Source organism: Parasteatoda tepidariorum, chromosome 11, assembly GCF_982258835.1.
Source record: "Parasteatoda tepidariorum strain Cologne lab strain chromosome 11, Ptep-v5.0, whole genome shotgun sequence".
In the NCBI taxonomy this organism is placed as follows: Eukaryota; Metazoa; Arthropoda; class Arachnida; order Araneae; family Theridiidae; genus Parasteatoda; species Parasteatoda tepidariorum.
In genome coordinates this window covers 40,457,871-40,480,522 of record NC_141765.1, presented here as the reverse complement: position 1 = coordinate 40,480,522, position 22,652 = coordinate 40,457,871, and the positions used below count along the sequence as shown (strand labels likewise).

At 27.5% G+C, this 22,652-nt stretch overlaps 1 protein-coding gene across 2 annotated transcripts; it reads left to right on the top strand.

Annotated features, from left to right (window-relative positions):
• Positions 1-2,097: 2,097 nt before the first annotated feature.
• Positions 2,098-21,218, top strand: LOC107439413 (uncharacterized). 2 transcript variants are annotated; one of them, XM_043045273.3, is made up of 7 exons: positions 2,098-2,632; positions 4,583-4,735; positions 5,394-5,514; positions 8,611-8,747; positions 9,552-9,625; positions 12,020-12,285; positions 20,024-21,218. In XM_043045273.3, the coding sequence occupies exons 1-6, from the start codon at positions 2,557-2,559 to the stop codon at positions 12,113-12,115; spliced, it is 657 nt and encodes a 218-aa protein (XP_042901207.1). In that variant the 5' UTR covers positions 2,098-2,556; the 3' UTR covers positions 12,116-12,285; positions 20,024-21,218. The 2 variants fall into 2 exon arrangements, with proteins under 2 accessions (XP_042901207.1, XP_042901208.1); XM_043045274.3 differs by lacking the exon at positions 20,024-21,218 and adding an exon at positions 16,200-18,594 and having other exon boundaries at positions 2,117-2,632.
• Positions 21,219-22,652: the final 1,434 nt, after the last annotated feature.

Here is a 22,652-nt window from a genome sequence, read left to right as displayed (position 1 = left end):
TTTTTAATTTTAAGAAAATAAGATCTAAATTCAGACTAGCCAAGGTTTTATAATATGCTTTTGTACTGAATACATTACAGAATCCTCGGAAGTTTTTAATTAATGCCAATATGATAGTTATTATGTCCTCTGTTAAGTACTGAAAATTACTCTTAAAATGAATGAGATTTATAAAATTTTCTTTCTGTTTCTTTTGCAGTTTTAATTTTAATACACATATTTCAGAAAATAAATATTTAAAAAAAATTAACAGAAAGTGCCCCCTCTAAAATTTCTTTCACGCTGCGTCTATGTTTAAAAGATGAAAACGTTTTATTCTGAAATTTATTTCCAAATATTTTATAAGAGCCCTTCTAAGGTTCGCCCGGCATAGACATCCCTCTTGCTCCCCTTTAGCTACGCCAAACGCTACTGTGTATGTGTAGTTCACGTAGTGTAGATCACAGTTCCACACCCAAACTACATCTCTTTGTTTTAACGCAACGAACAAACTATATCGTTCTCACATTAAGAATAAAAATAAAGTGACTAATTGTTAAAAATTTTTTTTCAATAATGTTTCGATTTCAACGTTTCAACTGTATGGATAGTAGGCTGAATGTAAACAATCACAAACTTCTTAAAACCGGAAGAAATTTGGAAAACTTCCGGTGTATTCCACAGCCTATGTTATGCTCGCAAAGCGATGTGTGAACAGGCTTAATATTCTATGAAGTTTTATTATTGTGATTCGTGTTTAAATTTAAGCGTAATTTTACTATTCATAAGAGTATTCTGTAATTTACATATTCTAGCAGGTCGTGAGGTCGCAAATTTAAGAAAATTAATATCACAACATAAATAAAGTGTAAGGTTTGACAAGTTTCGAATGTTTTCCCTCATTTGGCTATATCACTGTACATTATCATTGTTTTTTTTTTTTTTTTTTTTAAGAAAATCACAGCACGCTTATGGAGTATTCATTCTAAATTCATTTGTTGTTTGCTTCGTTAAAATTTAAATTGAAAGAACGTGTTATAATGTAAGCTCTACAAGTATAATAATATTGGATAGCTGGCGCGTGAAAGCTCAAGCGTGAAAATCAGCTGAAAATAGTAACCAGGAAGTCTTATGGCGAATTTAAGTCAATTTTACTATAATGGACAATAATATTCAATTTTACTATAATAGAAATTTGCAGTCTATGTTGTAGAAAAATTTGTTTACTACCAAGTTTGCTAGCAAGAACCCTCCACGTCTTCCATGAAAACTATCACTTTGAAAACATTTTGATGCCATTTGCATCCACAAAAACTCAGTTCTGGTAATGAACTTGTTAGCCAAATTAAAGATGCTTGCCAAAAAAGGAAACCCTCAGTTTTTTTGCTACTCAATTTACATTATTGACTTCCACTTAAAAATAATGTCATATCGCTTATCTTTAGTATTTCAAGTGATGTTTTTAGCGTGGTTTATACTGCTCGGTAGAACTGAATTATTTTTTATCAAAGCAGACATTTTGATTAGTCAATTTTAAGAGAGAAATAAAAATGTCCAATTAGATTGAACTTAAATTTGAAATTGCTGTAAAAATGTACAATCAGAGCGGTCCTGTAGTGAACTGATCGTTAACGCACGGTTCCCAGCAGATCACCGAAGTCAAGCATCACTGGCTGCAGTCAGTGTGCGGGTGGGTGACCACTTGGATCAGTCTGCGTAGGGACCGAGGGTGTGCGGTATTGGTCCTCGTTAAACTTTTCTACGTAAAGTGCTCGACTTCGCGTGCAGGTCTTTGGGCTACCGAAGCGGGGCTGCCATCCCCTCTGCAGAGTATCGAAATTGTGATGGCACGTCTTCAGATCATCCTCAGGGATGTTTCCCAGACCGTCGCCAATAGCTCATTGTGCAGCTCTAGTGGCATCCCCTCTGCAGAGGATCAAAATTGTGATGGCATGTCTTCGGATCATCCTCAGGGATGTTACCCAGACCGTCGCCAATAGCCCATTGTGCAGCTCTAGTGCGACGTAAATCAACAACAACAGCAACAACAACAGCAGCTCTAGTGCAACGTAAATGAACTACAACAACAACCAATCCGACCGAACTTAAATTTGAAATTGCTGTTGGGTAAGGTTAAAGCGTACCTTCAGATGAAATCACTGTTGTGTCTGTCAAATACTAAAAATTTGCAGAGAGGCAAACTTGTGAATAATGTAGTTAGTGTTTAAGTAGATAAATGTTAATTTCCTATACAACTAATTGATATAAATTCGCCTTAATCGCAAGAGACTGGGTTATATCAGTAAAATATGTAGAAAGTATATGATAATATCAAAAATTGACATCTCAAGATTTGTTTATTTTTAATGAAAAGTTCTTATTAAGACAAATTTATTAGCTACATTGCATATTTTCTTCGCTAGATGGTTTATTAGTTCCTAGGATTTTTATTCGAGAGTGACAAAATATTATTTTAATCTATTTCAAACAGTTTAAGTTTGCTTAAAAATATTGTAGTTCCCTTCCCAATGGTTAATTTTTTCTGACTATATATTTTGTTTACATTTCATCTTACTAATGATAAATAAATTCACTTTATACTGTACAGCTGTGAAATTACTTTTGTTTGCGAACGAGAGCAATGGATATGTAGGTAAGAAAAACCTTAATAAATTTCATTGTAAAATTTTTAGCAATTTATTTTACTCTAGTGAAGCTCAACATGTAAAAATACACGTTTGTGTTTTGTTATTGTTATACATTTCCATACAAGTATTTTTTAATCGAATCAATGAATAAATTTCCGAAATATTTTATTGCTGAAAGCATCATAATTTTTATTGTGCAAATTGTAATAATAAGTATTCAGTAAAAAGTTCTCTTGATTGAATGTTAAATTAAATGAAGCATGTTCCATTGGTATGCATGTTGTACAATAATCTTTAGAAATAAAGAGTAATATTCTTTCAATCAGAATAAAGTCAGCCAAATTTCAATTTGTGATCTACAGCTAGAAATCATTTTTTCAGAGTTCTTTAAAATCAATTGTTTTTATTTCAGACATATGGTTCGTTTTCATTTTAATATTCTTAGTTCAAATTTTATGTCAACCGATCTGTTTAGGGGTCAGGGAACTGACCTTGCATCAGAAAGGTTCTGGGTTCGAATCCCAACCTGGACAAGGCATGGATGTTCTTTCATTCTCTGTACTATCTGTCCTTACTGTGGGAGCAAGGTTGGCCCACCTAATATGCTGCCCCTAAAAGAGTGGCCAACAAATATACCCTTCAGCTGCCTGTATTGACGAAATGTCATTCCCCATGTGGACACTGGAGAAAAAAGAAGCTCAAATTAAATATATAAAATGCATATTTCTTACTTAGAATTCAAAATATTTTATATTACCTGAAAGAAATTCTAATAGTGATGTTGAGCTATTACTTGGGGGAAATTGTTATAATAAATAATTGAATAATTTTTTCTGAATATTTGGTTTAGAAATGTTTAATTATGCTTTCCTTCATTTTGCATAATTTTATTAATTAATCATTTTTTTCTTTGTTTTACTTTCATGTATTTTGATTATATATAATTATCTGCTTTTGTTTTAAATTTTCTTCAAACATATTGTAAAAAAAAGGAAGAAATTAAAACTTTTTATATTTAAACTGGGATTTAAATTTGCCAACCTTGTGTGAATTAGATGCCTATTTAATTAGTTTTAAAGTAATTTCCACCTGTGATAATGTATTTCTCTTCTTGAATAAATAATTTTCGGTAGCAACTATCTAAGTTTTCAATTAAATGTTTTTTTTTATTTGGATAAACTTATTGGAAATATTTTCTTATTATCTTTAACTTACTTAAAATTTGTTCTTTTATCAAATTTTTCAGCTTTATAAGTTATTCTCCATACACTTGTGAGATTAAATGAAGCATGAGAAATTTCACTTAAAGAATATGGTTTAAAGATGTTGAAGAACTTAAAATAATTCCATCAGAACTTTTAGAGCTATCCGAAAGGTAACGTTAAAAGTTGTTTCAGAAACCTTTATAACTAAGTAGAGAAATACACTTTTCAGGTGGAGGTAATTAGATATATATTAAATGGGTAAATAATTCCAATGATATTTTCAGGAGTTATTAGATCTGTCCTAAAAATTAGCAAGCAGCTTTGTTTATTTGAAACTTATTTAAAAAACTAAAATAAATTTCATATTTTGTATCTGTAAGGTGCAGATTTGTAAGTAATTCATAATGTATTTTTATCCCTATTTATGAATTTATCTAACTGAATTGTGTCTCAGATACTAAGTTACAATTTTAGCCAAATGCCTCTCTCCAAACTGGTTTTAAATGCCCAAAGTAGTTTAAAAAATTATTTAATAGAAATAAAGTTTCAAAATGTATTCGATATTGTTTATTAAAATATAGAAACTTCAATTTTTTACTAAATCTTTATAAAGTGGAATCTTTTGTTTTCTTTTGGTCTTTCTTTATTTGTTTGTTAATTTTATTGAGCAGAATTTTTTGAGTCTAAAAATAAAATTTTGCTGTATGTTTTAATTTATATTGGATTATATAATACTATATTTATTTCTAGCTCTGCATCTTGGAGAAGAATGCCAATATGATATGCAGTGTCTTAAAAGTGACCCTAACAGCTATTGTTCTTCATACAGTCTACGCTTCTTATGTGTCTGTAAAAATAATTACAGAGTTAGTCTTGTAAATAATACTGAAAGATGTATTTATAGTAAGTTTTTGTTTTTTTACTTTCAAACTTTTAACTACTTGAATGTATAGTTTTTTTTTTTTTTTCAATTTCAGTGCAATTAGTTCCTTATCTTATTTTGTAGATAATATTTGTATAGATCTGGTTTTATTTTATTTGCATTAATTATAACCATAATATAAGTAAACTTCAAATTTAATAAGGTAGTAATATTTTATTCTGCTTTTGTTATGTTACAAAAGTTGTGTCAGTACTGGTAAAAGTGCAGACGCATAGCAAATCAGCTCCCATATACTTGTATTTAAAAATTAATTTCCTGGTAAGTTTAATCAAAAAACATTATTGATCCAGTTTTTTCAAAGAACACTTATTAGAGATCAATTATTAAGTAATAATATATAATAACGCAAGTATTTGAGAAAGTTTTAGTTTAATTTACTTTTTCTATTAATTTATTACCTTTGAAACAGTGCTAAAAATATTTTGCTTAAAGACACTTCTGATCTTCTAATTCATGGAAAACCACTATTAAGATGACACTTTCTTTGTTGGTTGATACACAATGTGAACCTGCCTTAATGTTTCTCTCTCCCCTTTTTTTTATATCCAACTATCTTTATGTTAAACTTAATATTTTACCATTGTTTATGTTTAATGCTTATTTTATTTTATTTGCCAGGTAGTTATACTGAAGATGAACGTGAAGGATTGACTGCTGCTCCCATAATTTTATGCTTTTTAGTATGTGTTTTAGTTGAAGCTTTTTGCCTGTTGGCATTCCGTTACTGGAAAAAACGAAGGTTAGTTCTGTTGACAGGTTTCTGTAATTCAAATTGCTATCAATGATAAAAATGTATTTATGTCCTATGCAGTGTTGAAGAATATATATATATATACAAGTAATAATATAAATTTACTCAAAAAAATATAAATATAATTAAAAGAAAATTAAATAAAATTGTGTGTTTACAGAGCAGCACTTCATCAGGGGACACACTGTCTGTAAACTTGAAATTTTTGGAATTTGTTTTCATTTACAAAATTTATTGGGAATATGTTTTCTTTTTCAAAATTGTTGGGATTTTTTAGATAGATGGCGGCACTTGGATTATATTGCTCTTTAATTTGTTTTTTTTTTTTATCTAGGTGTCAGCACAATATAAATTTTGAGCTGATTTGGAATTTATAAGGAAATTCTTCTTCACTTTTACTAACTGTAACTGTTTTTTTGTGCTTTGGGGGCAGTTTTTTTGATGTCTTTTAAATGTTTTGTATATTTGTTTCAGTAAAGGTGATTTTATTACAAAGTTTTTCATGAATGTTATTATGGTAGATATTTATATAATGTGGTAATTATTATTATTATTATTCTTTATGCTTGAATTTTCATTAGGGGCCTCGGGGCACTGTTAGTTTTGGCTTTGCCACTAACAACAGAAAGGCTCCTGTGTGTTTACAGACAGTGTGTCCCCTGATGAAGTGCTGCTCTGTAAACACACAATTTTATTTAATTTTCTTTTAATTATATTTATATTTTTTTGAGTAAATTTATATTATTACTTGTTTATAAGATTTGAATTTGGTTTTAGCTGCCTTGTGCGCTGTTCCAATTTGAATTTGAATTAATGTAGTTATGTTTTTTTTGGTTACCTCCTGTTTTATTTATTTCAATTAAGATTTGAATTTATGTTTGGTTGTATATATATATATATATATATTAAAATGATAATTTCAAAGCAAACATTTAAACTACGTTAGATTTTAAGATACTAACTAAGAAAATACCATTGCTTAGAAAATCAAATTACACATTTGAACTCAATTTTCACAAAGTATTTATTATGGACGATTCTGTTCTTTAAAGGTTAGATCTTGTAAAAAGTAATGAGTTAAGAAAATGCTTGATATATCTTTGAATAAAGTAAATTGGAGTACAGTGACATCTACAGTAAATTGAGAGTTTTATAATTAGATCTAAGAACATATTTAAAAGAACAGAAACTCTAAATTGCTAAATGTTGGTTGTTGTGGCTTGCATACAATATTTTTATATATGAGAGTTGAGCTGCAGAGTGGAACCTATAAATTTGTATTAGTATATATAAATGCATATGTTTGACAAATATATAATCATATCATATTCATATATTTTTAATTGCCACTTAAAGATTTAACAGCATGTGAAAAAGACTTCCTTAAATTTTATCAAACACCATCTATGAACTTCTGCTTGCCAATGTCAAGATGATCTTTGGAAATCTGGGAAAAAGCAACCAGTTAGGTGCAGTCTATTGGAAAAAAGAAAAAAAAAAAATTCCCTAGCAAGTCATGTAGAATTATAACCCAGATATAATTTAGAAATTGTTTAAAATATATCTTTGTGCATAACAAAAATTTTAAATTTTTTTTATGCTATCCTTTTAAAGAAATCTACTGCTGTCCCTTGCTAAATAGTCAAAGCAATAGATACTAAACATTCTCACCTTTTTTTTCTTTCAAGTGTCATATTTTGTCATTGCTCCATTAACAGTGGAAGTCACTTGTCTAAATTTAATTGACTCACTTTACAAATTATTTCAAGGCAGCATTTCAAAATTTAGTCTTGGTGTCTTAAAAGATGAAGAAGTAATATACTAACTATGTTCAATTAAAATAACCGAAAAAAAGTTTTAAGCTGGAAAGCCTTATGCGTAGCTTTTAATTTAAGAATGATACATAGAAATTACCTAAAAGCTCTTAATTTGTTAGAAATATGTGTTACCAAAACAACTAAATTTAAACAACTCTTACTGCTACTTCAAGATAAATATATATGTTCATATTTCACTCAAATTGACCTAATTATAGATAAGTTAATGGATGGAGTTAATTGTGGGATGTCATTCAAAATATGTTGATAAACTGAAATAGAGCAAGTTTTCTCGTGCAGTAAATTATTTGAAGTTGAAAAGAATATAAGAAAGTCTCAAAGTTAAGTAAATAATTTTAAGAAGTATTCAAAATCATTAGTTTTTTATAATAACTAAGAAATTTGGATCAAGATGCAAGACAGAAATATTTAAGAGATGAAAAAGTTGAGTAGAAAATACTAGAAATCTTTTTTGATTAATTAAAAGAGCTTTTAAAACTTAAAAAAAAGAAATTTTTTTTGTTGTTATTATTAAGGTAAAATAGGTTATTATTAAGGTTATGCTATTGTAGGTTATCATTTAAAACTTTGTAAAATTAGTTACTGAAAGAGAAGAAATTAGTGACATTAAGTATATCTTTTAATCAAATAGTTCCAAATAATTTCCTTCAACTATTTTTAAATTTAAAAAAAGATTATCAAAAGCCAAACTAAATGGGAAAAGGCTATTTCTTAAACCTGCTTTTCCTCTCTAGAGCTTATATATCAAATAAAACGTTCTGTATTTCCCAATAATTTATTCTACAGATATTTGGTGAGTTTTGTTCCCCTTTTTCTTTAAAGCTTAATAATAAAACGTTAACTATTGGCTATAGTTTGTATGATTTTGTTTTAAATTCTTTGTTTAGTATATTTAATAAATGTTGCTTGTGATCAGAGGTAAAAAGCTGGTGTATAAAAAATTAAAGCTTTTTAATTTAACATCATAGTTTTCTTTATTTTTCATTCTTTCAACCTAATAAAATATTTGTTAAAGTTACTTTTCAAAGCTGACTTAATTAAACATAAAAATATTGTAATTTTTACTAATTATTTAATTACTTTATGTGGAAAAGTGATATTTAATAAATAATTATGGAAAATGGCATTTGTTGTGTCCATGGAAGTGTAGTATTTTAAAAAATTAAATTAAAAATATTGATGTTTATTTTTAAAACTTTAGTTTTTCCTAATATTTTTAATTGTTAAATTTATGTTTTTTTTATAGGCGTACTAGTGTAACAAGACATGGAGCTTTGCACTTACAAACAGTCACACTCTCTGAATTTTCTAGATTTTCTCATAGTCGAAGTGACCCTATTGTTTCATTTGCAATTGCTCCTGCTATGGACTCTGTAATTTCTAGTGAGTATAAGCAAAATAAAAACATCGAATTTTAGTGTGTGTGTGTGTTTGTTAGTGTAATGTGAAGTATTTTTTAAAAATTATGTTAGATTTTTTGTAATAAGTTTAAGTTAATAAATTTTTTTATCTAAATAGTGCAAATTTGAAAATCTTAGTAATTTTGAAAAGACAAATAAAAAACTTAAGGGTCATGAAAAGTAGTTGAAATAAATATGACTTTATATAAATAGCCAATTAATAAAAATTATATGTATTATTTTGCTGTGAAACTTTCTACTACATTTGAGTGCAAAATATCATTAACTTCTCAAGAAAAATTGAACTTATAAATTATTTTCTCAGGAGGCTTTAATTTATAGAAAAACTTTTGCTTAAATGATAGAAAATTTTTTTTTGCTATTGCTTTTATATATTAGTTCTACTAACTCTTGTACATTGTAATTACAGTCCTAAATAAATTCATAAAAAAATGTATGCAGCTGTATTTCTAAAACCAAATTTATTTTGAGCAAATATTATTATGGTCAGTGTAATTGTATTACGAGTTAACAACATTTAGGGTAGAATTTTTACCAGCAAAAATCAATCAGGAACTGTAGGTAGAATTAAGTTCTGATATTTGTAATTTTTTATTTTTTGCCCTCAACTACCCTAAGAAATTCGAGCTAATGTGCAATGTTTTTAATCTACTTATTTTTTTTATTAACTTTATTCTATTGTAAATTTTTCAGGATTTCTTTAAAATTGTTTGCATTAAGGTATTGGATATGATAAAAAGACAAATAATAATTTTTCTGATTCCAGGCACTCATTTGGCTTCTCCGCCACCTTATAGTCAGACTGTTATTGTTGATACAAGTCTTGTTTCACAGAGAGAAGTAAGTAAAGTAACCTGGTTTTAAGATAGGATTTTTATTTTTCAGTTGGAGAAAAAATTAATGTATTATGCAGATAATTTCTTTAACAGGCAGACTAGTTCTAAACCTCAAAAATATGTGTTTGTTAAATAAATTGACTACCCAATAACATATTGTTTTGTTTAATCTGTTTTTGAGAAAATTTGTAAAACAAAAAACACGGAATTTCTTTTTTGCAAATCTTTTTCTTCCTTTATTGGAATATTTTTCCTGAGGATGGAATCTAAATAGAAAATGACCTGAAAATTTCTAATATTGGTTTCGTGTTGATTGGTTAACTTGTTCTGAACATGTTGCTAACAGTGAATAATTTTGAAATTTTAACTATTACTTTTAATTATTTTCGTTGTTAATTTCATTTAATGTAATGTGCGTTGCTTAATGTGTTTTGTTACTTTACCCTGTTGGAAATTATGATATAATAAGTCACACACAATTTATATTTTGTATTTGTACTGATAAGTTTTTCTCCTCTTTAAAAATATCATGTTCCATTTTTTTTTCAGTATTTTTTAGTGATGTCATCAACAAACGTATCTAAATTGATAATTTTATATAGAATAAATGTAACTAGAAACTAAGTTTACAAAAATGTTCTTTTGCAGTATGCCTAAGTAACTCTAATTCACTTAAGGTCTTCTTTACTTTTGAACTAGAACGATGCAAGCTTTAAGGGGAAATTCTCGTCATTCATTAAAGTGGGTAGGTGGAGGAGAAAAACTCATTTCCTCCATATCTGTTTTTCAAGTTGAGGGCGGGAAGTGACAAATTCTTATTTTCTCTCCAATCATTGGCTATCAATCAAGCATAAAGGCACGGCATGCTGATTGGGTTTTCTTTATTTTTTCTTGTGAGACTGAAAGTGACTCTCCCTCCATGTTAACGTATGCTGCGTTTACTCTTTTTCACAGTGTTTCTTTCCCTAACACTCTAATAAAAAGGTTCCAGGAAATGCCTCTTTTTCTAGCCAGGTGCATAGGAAAGAAGAGGAAGGGGACTCAGTTGTGCTCTTTTTAAAACAAATCTCCCTCCTTTCCTGCATTCCAGAGGAGAAGCGTCACTAACGGCCTTCTCTTCCTCTTTCTGGTGATTTATGGGTTCAATGCATAAATCACTAGGAGCTAGAAAAGGAAAAAAACGTATCAAAAGACCGTTTTTTTTTTTAAGCGAAGGGAAGATGAAAAGATATTTGTTTATTTTGATCGTTAAAAAGTGTCCGGGAAATCGACACTTCCGGAAAGAGGACGTTCGCATATGGGACGATACACTGCAGTGCAATTAATGAACTGAACATTTTTTAAAACATTTGTTACATAATTCTAGATGTAAGGAAAAAAAAGAAGAGAAAATTGGGTGTACTGCTAAAAACTGGATGTATTACAAATAAACTGGTTGTATTACATATATTATATGCATTGCATATTAGCCAAATTTACCTAATTAAATGAAATACTCATGTAGTCTTTATTATAAAGCATAATGTACTCAGTTTATAAGACAAATCGCATATCAGTGAAAAGTTAGTAATTTATAGAAAATATGCAAAATACTTACTCGGCGTGTGTGTACAGAATTACACTGAATAAACATAAATGATACTTAATATCATATTAAAGTTATTAACTCCTAGTAATAAACATACTGATATGCTGTGTAATATTTGCATACCTTTTTTATATGCTATAAGATATTCAATTATAGTATGCAATATTTAATTATTAGATATTTAATTATAGTATGAAATAAAGTAGTACAGCGGTATAAAAATTAGCTTTTGTAGGTTAAAAAGTTGTTTGTTTTAACATATCATGGATGTTGTTTTTAATTATGCCTATTTTTAATAATGCCTACAGAATTGAATATTATATTGTTGTCAAAGGAAAGAGAAAATAAAACATTGAAAAGGCTATGAAAAGTTAATTTATAGAAAATATGTAAAATACTTACTTGTCATACAGAATGCACTAAATAGACACAAAAATGATACTGAAAAAATAATTAACTCCCAATAATGAACATAATATGCTTTATTACATATGCACGTATTTTTTGTGTGGTTAATGTGATTAGTTATTGTATTAAGTAGCCCATGCTGTAAAAATTAGCTTTTGTAGAGTAAAAAAACTTATTTTGACATCAAGGATATTGTTTTTAAAAATAAATGATGCTTAAGGAATTAAATATTACATAGTTGGAAAATTATTTTGCAACAACTGTGTAAAAAATTGTATCTTGTATAAAATATTTTGTATTAATATTCTACATATATATTCACATTAATTGAAAAAAAAAACTTTTATTCTATTACTAAGTAATTACATGTACACAAGTTTCTATACATTGTCTCATTTACAGGAGCCTCCTCCGCCATATGATGAGGCTGTTAAACAATATACTGCATTCACAAAGCTTTCTTCTGAAGAGTATAATCACCGTAAATTGTCTTTCTGAATGTAATATTTTCCATGGGCGGAGTAAAACACTTTTATTCTGAATATATCATTCCTGTAAGTGAATGTAGTTATGACATAAATGGTGCCAACCTGAATTGTGTTCTTACTTTCTGATCTCCAGTTGAAGGGAAGTAGTTTAACTGTGTTGAGTTTTTTCTACTTGTAGAGGTATGTAATCTTTAAAATATGTTATGCTAATATTAGTTACTTCTGTTACAATGTGTATCAAAAACTAATTGAGTTCATTTTTGAATAATATTGACCAAATAAAATTCAGTTTGATCGTGTTGTACATTAAATAAAGCAAATATTCATCAGAAACAGATGTTACATAAAACAAACTGTTCAATATTTTCAAAATATTTTTAAAATAATTAATTGTAAATTCATTTATCAACAAAACTTTCTTAAATCAAAGTACGTAATCAAATATATCAACTGATTAGAGTTGTGTTACTAATTTACACTTCATCATTTCAAAATACTATTATTTGGAAATTCTTAACTAGTATGAACTACTTTTGTATGAACTACTTTTGTGTGGACTACAGTTAAATTAAAGAGAGAGAGAAACAGTTTGCAGTTAGTATTGAGATCAGTGATATATTTGATCATTATTAGTATTGATTATTAGTATTGATCAGTGTTACATTATGTCATGCATAACAGCCATACTATAATTTTTATTTTTTATAACATTAGTGCTGCAAGCTGCTATAATGCGCCAAGAAAAAACATTGCCATGTGTTAAACGTAATGAAGAAAAACAATTTTTAAATTAAGTTCAGGAAAAATTAATACATAACAATAATTTCTAATTAATTCTCAAGTTCACTTTCCCCATATTCACTAGCATATGTTACTCCAGGGTTTAAACAAGAAACATTATTCACCTGCTACAATTTGGTGAAACCCACAGATTTCACAATTAAATCTGACTCTCAAGTAACCCTTCCATTTTAAGAGAGTTATCAGGGAAATACTTCCCCACTGCTGATTGAACATTTTAAATAATGATAATGTTGGACTCCACATCTGTATTTGGGTTAGAAATTGTTACGAGAAGATGAAGTGAAGATCTCCTTGGTTCAGGGAATTTGATTTTGAGGAAAAATGTCTTGAAATGTAATTTTTGGCCAAAGCCTGGAACATATTTTTAAAAGAACCTGGAAAATAATTAATTTTAAAATTTATGGTAACAATAAATAGCCATTGAGGCTTAAAGTAAATTATCTATTTTTATTATATCTTGTAAAAAATCTGCTGCAATATTTTTGTTATTAACTAAAATTAGAATATTAATTTGTGAAAACTTCCCTGTTTAGAAGTTTGCTTTAAATTTCTTTCTAAATATAACCACATTTGTAGTTCAATAATACTATGTATATTAGGAGTGCACAACCTTTGGCTCGCGGGCCATCAAAAACCTGGGATTCATTGGTTTTTTGATGAAAACCTCAAGTTTTTTCAAAATACTTCAAAAATTTTTTCCTGAGTACTAAATAAGAAAGTATGATTTGCTTCTAACATTCTAACAAGAAAGTTTAATATTTGGTAACTATTTATAATTTGTTTTGTTGCAATGTAATTTTTTTTTTTATGTTTTAAATTGTTACGCTATTATTTTTACTTCTTAAGGATAGTCAGATTATGTAAGAATTTAAATCTTCTCAATTAAATAATCCTTAGTTTTTAAAAATCGTTTTATTCAGTTAACATTGCAACTTAATATACTGTTTTTAATTTTTATTCAACTTTTGGTTGCTTTAAAGTTAGTTCATGTTTTTGCCATATTGTTTTGTAACATTATGTAAAGTTATCCTAATAACAGGTTTTGCTGGAAATAATTTAGTGTAAAATTCATCATAAAAGTAAATATAACACATTTTCTGTTTAAAAATAATTTCAAAATTTTGTTAAGTTATATACAGGGTATCTGTGCACCTAGAAAGTCATGAAAAATCATGGAAAACCATGGAGCTCAGTATTGAACAAAATTTGTCATGACATGTCATGATTTTAACTATTTTTTGAAAAAAAAATCATGGAAAGTCATAAATTTAAGTTGCTGAAAAATATAATTTTTAAAATGGTATACCCTCCCAATTTCACAGTGTTTTGAATATCTGAATTTGTAACAAAATCTCCACTCATAGTCACATTTTATGAAATGTAAAATTGTTTCATTTTGTTCTTTAAAAATTATGGTGTTCTTCATTTAAAAAAAAAAATGAAAGAAAGAACGTCATATCTTGAGCGAATTATCTTTTAAACTTCCGTGATTGCAGAATTTTATTATCTATTTGTTATTTTTCATTTTATCAATTTAAAATTCCAGTTTAGGCTTTTTATATTACACTTACTTTTAAGAAGAAATAAAACAGGTTTAAATAAATACATATATCTGACTATTTAGTTATTTGCTTTTGTATTTTTTTAACTATTTTATTGCTTCAACTTTTTCTTTACTCTTTTTTTTAAGTTTAAAATCAATAACTATGAAGATGCAGAGTATTACAGTTTTGGTTATTCCTATCATTTCAATTAATATTATTATAATGCTTTTTTAAATTTATTGTTGACTTTTCGTTTGAGAAAATAGTAACTTTGGTAAGTCATGAAAAATTCTTGGAATTATTCATGGAAAGTCATAGATTTGAAAATCTATAATGTAGCTAATACCCTGTATATACCATTTTCAAAATGTTTTCCATAAAATTATTCAATATTTTTTTTGCAAAAAGTATCTGATAAGGGGATATTACAGGATTATTTTATAATAAAAGAATACCACTTTCATTTTTAAACTGTTAATTTGCAATGAAAATAAAATATCAAATCATAATAATAATAGTGAATAATATTAAGAATGATGGAAGATGATAAAGAAATATTACTATTAAATATATATTAATTAATATATATAAATATATGTGAAAAAATAAATTATTTTCAGTATTTGTGATTTAAATATTTGTGTATCAATTTTCTGGCCATAGGAATGTGTTCATACCTTTGAAAAATCGTTTAGATCCTTTTATTTATGCTTCACCGAGAACTAAAAGAATTGGTTTAAAAATTATAAATCTTCTCAAACATAATAGTAGTCAGATGTTTTTATATCATTGTTTGCTCACATTATTGTTTTTCAAAGTCAAACTTGCTGTTTGCTTGCTTATTTATTTCTATCATGATGTAATTTCCTGAGAAATTCTGTGCTATGGTACATATTTGTTTTCCTGAGGATCATAATGTAAATAGTAATCTTATTAACCTTGTTCAAATAAAATACGTTTACTTGATACCAGGTCGTTTTGCTGCTTCTTTCAACACTGTGCTTTAAAAACTCTGTATTTAGGCAAGCAAAGGGCTTCCACGCCTGTGCCAATTTTGCAGATCTGTGCCAAATCAAAGAAGCTTATATAAATGTATTGTTTTGGCCTTTTTTGCACCAAAACTGAAATTTGACTTTTTGCACATACTTAAGAAAAATAAGTGCTATTTTTCTTTTTATAGCATAGTTTCATTTTACTTTCTGATACACATGATGGTACTAGGCTTAGTTCGCCATGCCCAAAATCTACTTCCTTTTACGTTATTGGGTAGTGTTATTTTTATGCTAATTTGCAGAAGTTACAATTCTCTACAAAGCTGCTAATCTAAAATTTTAATTGTATGACTTGTAAAATTTCATCAGCAAAACATTTATTTCTACCTTACTATTAACATCCTCCCCACGTTCTCATTTACAAACTGTTTTTTTTTTTAAAAATTTTTTTTTTGTGTGAACTTATAAGAGCGAAATGTAACTTCAAATTAACTTTGGAAACCTAGAAGTCAAAGATAAATTAAGTAATGGCTGTGTTCTGTGAGAATAATCATTTGTCATGGATAAAACTAAGTGTAAAATTCATGATGCAAAAAGTAATTCCAAACATTTAACTTTTGTTTTGAAAAATTATTATAGTGCTCTTTTTGTTTTATTTTCTGCATTTAATCGATCTAAAAAGAAATCTTTTTATTTATCTTGATAGTTGTGTTTATCTGCTATTTACTGCTTCCTGCTATTTGTGTCTTTTTAGATGCAAAACTTGCTCTTTACCTGATACAAATTGATACAAAACATAGATTTTTCTAATACAAACTGATAAAAACTGCTTTTCCTGATACAAAAATTTGTACAATTATTTGATAGTGAGTAGGTATACTTGTTTATTTTAAAATCTTTTTGTTAATTCTTCGCCTACTGAAATTTTGTTTTTACAAAATGTAATATTTGATATATTTTCTATCAAAAATTAATTTCGATTTAGTGTTAAATTAAAAAAAATTATATTTCTGACGAAATATTTCCATGTATTACAAAAATATAAATTAAAATTTTCCTGGAAAACCTGGAAGGGTTAGAGAATTTTATTTCTAGAGTTGAGTGGAAGCCCAGTAGTATTAATTTATTTTTCAAACGAATCCCAAAAATATTCTGCATTTAAAAAAAGAAGTAAGGTACATACAACATATGATTTTGTTCTATGTATGACTAACCTTATCACTTTTTTTTCTCTTTGTGAAGCAGATAAGCAAAATTTTAAGTTTAAAATATCTTGAGTTGGTATTAAATACATTTGGCTTTGTATTAGTTCGTATTATCCACAAATACATAAAATAAAAAAATTGTATTACTGACAGATGGCTACACTATATGGCATATGTTATTTTGAAATGAACAAGAATACAAATGCTTAGAAAAAATAAAAAAATTTTTTTGAAAAAGAACTTCTGCAAAATGTTTTATGTTTATATCGAAGATCCAGCTTAGTATTTATTTGAAATGAAAACTTGGATGGCTCAGGTTTACAAGTCTGTTTAAAAATAAAACTTTTTTTTTTACTTTCCTTTCACCTGCATAAACATTATAAAAATTTAATTACAAAATTTTTCACAAGGGCCATTCTGCTATTATATAAGCACCTAAGGGGGAAGGGGAATCTCAATATGATTATTTTTGCTGACAAGGAGGGTGGAGGTTTGAGCAATGCTTACATAAGACAATAAAGTCCCATTATCGTCAAAAATTGCTTATAAATTTGATAAATAATTATTTAAAAAAACAAATAATAAAATTTGAAAAAATATTACATTTAAAGAAAAAAAAATCAATGAAAAAAATCTATTTTAATATTTATTTTCTTCAGTCCAAAATCAATTTTTTAATCTCTTTCAAATACAAATGATTTCACAAGATAAGGAATAATTAATGATATTCCTAGAACACAATTGGTAATATTCTTCTTACCTGCTATTTGTTATCTATAGAATAGATTTTTTTTTAAAAAAAGAAGCATTCTCACAACAGACCCTTGTAGGTTAGGGAGATCATTGAGGTTAAGGCTTCACAATTTTGAGATCAATTGAATGATTGTGGCAATTTATCTGCTTTGTGCACAAATTGCTTTTACTTCCCAGACAAGCTGGTACCCATCAATCTGAAACTGAGTGGGCTTCAAACCGCCACTAGGGACTGAATCCCAGTTCTTCACTATGGCAGTTCTGTGCCTTAACCTCTGAGCCATCACAGCTCTATTCAGTAGATGTAAATGCTTAAAATTGAAGTTAAAACATTGTGAAAAGCTGTGTTTCATAAAATTAGGATCCAGAAATTTGATTATACAGATTTTTAAGGAAAATATTTGAAATGTGAAATTTTTATAACTATCATAAAAATGCTTAATATTAGATTATTATTGCTAAATCTGAAAATCTTGCTTTAGCACAGGTGGGCTTGCAGTTAGTTAATTTTGCTTACAAGAGAGCAGGGGTTAAAAATAAGAAAAGGATGCTTATGTAATAATTGGATGGCCCCATATGAAATGCAATCACAAAAAAAAAAAAAGGTTTTTGCAAAATAAAATTTCTTCAATTCCAAATGTAAGTTAAGAATTTTTAGAAAATTTTTGAAAGCTAAAGTAGAGGGAGAGGTCAGCTTATAATCGGATTCACTAACTTTGAAAAAACCAGGTGAACATTGCCAGCAGGAATGTTTCTTTTTTATCCAGCTTTAGTAATAATCAGTAAATATCATGAAATGTACATGCAAGACATAAAATTGCATAAAATAATAGTTGAAAACGAAATGACTAAATATAAAGATTGAGAAAGACTACATTTATCCTTGACATTATTACTTTTATGAGCTCAAATTGAGAAAAACTACCATCCATCCTTGACTTTATCAGTTTTATGAGCTAAGAATGAGTTCCTAAGCACCACAGCACGCTTTTTAAACACAATGCTGTTTCTTTAGTCCTTGGTAATTCTTTAATTTGGCTTTATGCCAAGTAGAACTATGGCTGATGTTAATCCTTACTGGTTAGTGAAAAGCCTGGAGGCAGAGAGAAAGGGAAACAAAAACAGATTGGGGCTGATGATCTGACCTTAATTCATGCCGCTCAGCTGCAATGTTTGTTTAGAAAAGAAAAAGTACATTTTTATTTCCAAGCATAGTATGCCTTATTTTTTTTTGTCTGGTTATATGCAAATTTTAAATTTTGGGGGAATTTCCAATTGAAAAACACTTTTTGACTTATATATAGCTGGGCTTATATTCGGAAATATATGGTAACATTTCTTTCTGAATAGTTTTTAATTCCAGTCTTTTCCTTCCCAGAAAATAATGACTTGGCTACTATTTTACAATACAATGATCGAGAACCATTACAATTTTTTACTTTCTACTCAGTGAATATGAATTCCATAAAATAAAGATATTTTGTGCTGCCATATTTTGCCACTTTGAAAATTAGGACTACTCTAGGGTTCGGAAGGTTTGGATTTCAGAAATTTACAGACATCTTACTTTTAAAAAAAAGAGATATCAAAGTTGTGGGACCAAAATTAAAAAAATATATTTGATTCTTTCAAAGTTTTTATAGATTTTCAGTTATTTTTTGATAGTTCTGTTCAATCGATTTCCATATATTTTTTAAAATCTCTAAATTTCAATTTAGTATTACGAAATGCAAATAACACGATTAAGTAATCTCTTTTTGAAGTGTTCTATTTGCCACAATTTATTCATTAATTCACTTAGTTATTTTAGTAGCTTTTATGACAGTTATTTCAAAAATTTTCCACATGCATTCAATATTTTATAGGGTACTATTACAACCGACAAATTTCCAATCTCCCACTTGAGCAATAATTTTTTGATGAGCTTGATTTCATTATAAATATACATGGTCTTATCAATCATTTTTTGCAATAATTGCTGCATATTTTTTTATAATCCCAATATTACAATGTTATTATAATTGAGTAATTATTTTTTGATAGTCTTGATGCACTACAGTTTTATTGTAAATTCACATTGTTTTTATGGATAACTCTTGTCAGGTATTGCTAAGATTTTCATCAAGTTCTTAAAATCCCAGTATATTTTATTTATTCACTGTTAATACAATACACATGTACTTACACATTTCGTTTAAAATAAATTAAGCTTATTTTTATCTCATCATGAGATAAAAATAAGTTTCTGTTTTATTGAGGTAATGTATTTGTTACTACTATATATTTTTCTCTAGGAATTTGTGTCTTAAAGGTTTATGGTTATATGTGTGGACATATATATAGTAAAAGTAGTACCTACAATTATCGCCTTCCTTTAAAGTTTCGTTTATTCAATATCATTTTATGTGGTTGATTCAATGATTTATAAAAGAATTTTAAAATAATAAAAGTATTTTGTTTTCATAATTTTATGTTGATAATTTTGTGATTAAATATATATATATATATATATATATATATATATATATATATATATATATATATATATATATATATATATATATATATATATATATATATATATATATTTTATACTAATGTTCTTTTTTTCTCTATCTAGGTGTTTGTTCCCAAAAGCTAGTCATTTTACTTTGCTGAATAGGTTTTCTGAACTCTAATAGCATATTTCCTACTAATAATTTATTTTATTCGTTCATATAAGTAACAATAAGTATTATGCTTAATTTTGATGGTTAAGGGCTATTCAAATATTACATACACTCCTAAGGATATTGAATTTGCTAATTTTTGCTGACAAATGGTGAGACGCTTTTGACTTTTGCTTAAATAAAATATTACTCAAATTTATGAAGGTAATATCAATTTGTAATCAATCGTTTTGTATTAAATAATTGATTCTTTTTGTACTTAGATAGCAGATAACTTAATAATTCTCCAGCATTCCTATGAATCATCTGGTCTAATTAGTGCTTGAATCACATTAGAGTTCTGCATGAGCTTCTGCATGTCAGAATTTACTAGAGATATTATTCGATTTCTTTAATAACATTCAAATAATCTTAAATTAAGTCTGGTAACAATAAAGTGTATGCTAATTTTTACTTCAGCTGATTTTCAAGTTTATTGCAAGCAAATTAAGAATTGTTTTGATTTATGTTTGACTATAAAATGCTTTGATCAGATTTTTTTAAAACCTTATATAAACAAAGAGTGGGTGATTTGCTTATTTTTGTTGACCAGGAGAAGAAGAGTTTCAAAATCTGACTATGCTTTTGTAATATTTGAACAACTCCTTAAGAAGAGAAATGTCTAATTTGTATATAGAACAAAACAGCCATTAGAGTAAATCAGGTGCAGCAAGTAACTTTATGTGAGGTTCATATACTTTTTAAAATTTTTATCAAGGTCCTGAATAGTGACTTGTATTCCTTTATCAATTTATTTTATTTTTCTCTCATTGTTATCTCTTATCTGCTTTATTCTTTCAAAATTTTTTCGGTAGTTAAGTTTTTGACGTACCTTGGTCCATGCTCAGACCAACAGTTGCCAAACTTTGGAGTAATTCTATGTGTATTCATGTTTATAATATCTAAAATAATTGTTATTTGTTAAAATATCTGTGTCTACCAAGTTTTTTTATTTATTTTAATTGCGTATTTCTTTTTGAAATGCTTTGCTACTTATTTGGAAAAATTCTATCTCTTGAATTGTTAACATTGTGAGTGAAAAATTTTTTGTTATTAACCAATTCACTTATTTATGTATTCTGAATAAAGAATTTAATTTGTTGACTTTTTACTGTGTAGTTAAAACAACATTTTTAAATATTTTTCATTTTTTTAACTGTTATATATGCTTAAAATTTTCTTTGTCTTAAAAATATATTATATTGAGGCTCACTACCTTGTTTTAATTAGATGAAACATTAGATGAATTAGAAGGGAATATGTCCATTTTTTTACAGTTAATTTAAATATACTCTCATATTTTAAATTATGTATAAACGTTTCTAATTACTTAACTGTATATTTCATTGCTGAAGAGTTTGTATTTTATCATAAAACTAACATTTTCCTGTCGTATTACACTGAAGGAAGTACAGAATTTTTTTTCTGTTTTATGTATTGGGACCAAGTGCATGTTACTACTCAGTTTGGTGATTCCACTCTAAATGTGCTTTTTGGGTAATGCTGCATTTTGGTGAAGAACAATTCCTTTAAAATATAGATTTTGCACCCCTCAAATTTTAACAAAAACATGCATTCTTGTCGAGGGTAATTAAATGGTACCAATTGTAAAATATTGATTACTCTCTGTAAAATTACGAAGTCATGTTTGATATGATGTATGTTAAAATTATTGATAATCGTAATTAATGGAAATATAAACAATGTGTAAAAGCAAATATTTTAATTACAGTTAGACCTCGATTATCTGAGATAATTGGGACCGCTAGTACCTCGGATATCGGAAATCTCGGTTAATAGAAACCATGTATAAAAACCGTACGTGCTTGCGAATTTAACTACTGTTAAAGTAAAAAACAATGAAACGTTTTTTAAATGATAAGTTAAACATATATGACTTATGTTTCACAGCTAAAAAGATTTAAAAAGGAAATCAACTCTTGTTGTAAATTTTAAAAAGTAAAATGGAATTTTTTTTAACTATACGTAGTTAAATATCGAAAGACGCATTCTCAAAAATAGCACAAATCTCAAAAAAATATTGTATTTTTAAAATTTAATATACATTAATTTGTTAAATTCACATTCTTTTAAAAAAGTCTGTTACCTTTCGTTGCAAAAGTCCAGAATTTCTATCATGGGCTGCCCTATAGCGCCAATTTTTGAGCAATAGGAGATCCATCGGTTAACAGAAACCTCGGTTAATCGAAGCTCGGTTGATCGAGGTTCTACTGTAGTTTGATCTCAGAATAAAGTCTGAAATATATTTTACTTTAGATAACTTTAAATAACCACCTTTGTTTTCTGTTTTTTTGTTTAAATGAAAAATCAGCATGATTGCAGCACATGTGATCAGTCAACAAATAAAATTAAGAAAAAGGAAATATAGACATGAAATTAAATGTATTGAAATACAAGTTTATTGGAAAATTCAATCCCAATCTTCAAAACTATCAAAGAAAAATCAAAATAGTTGAATTCGTCTAAACACTCATCATTAAGATGGTTAGTTTCCTGGTTTACATCATTACCCAGGAACAA

Coding starts and splice junctions, on each gene's coding strand:
- LOC107439413 (XM_043045273.3), top strand. CDS start 2,557: ATGATAAATAAATTCACTTTATACTGTACAGCTGTGAAATTACTTTTG. Junction 8,748..9,551: donor TATGGACTCTGTAATTTCTA/GTGAGTATAAGC, acceptor TTCTGATTCCAG/GCACTCATTTGGCTTCTCCG. Junction 9,626..12,019: donor GTCTTGTTTCACAGAGAGAA/GTAAGTAAAGTA, acceptor TCTCATTTACAG/GAGCCTCCTCCGCCATATGA.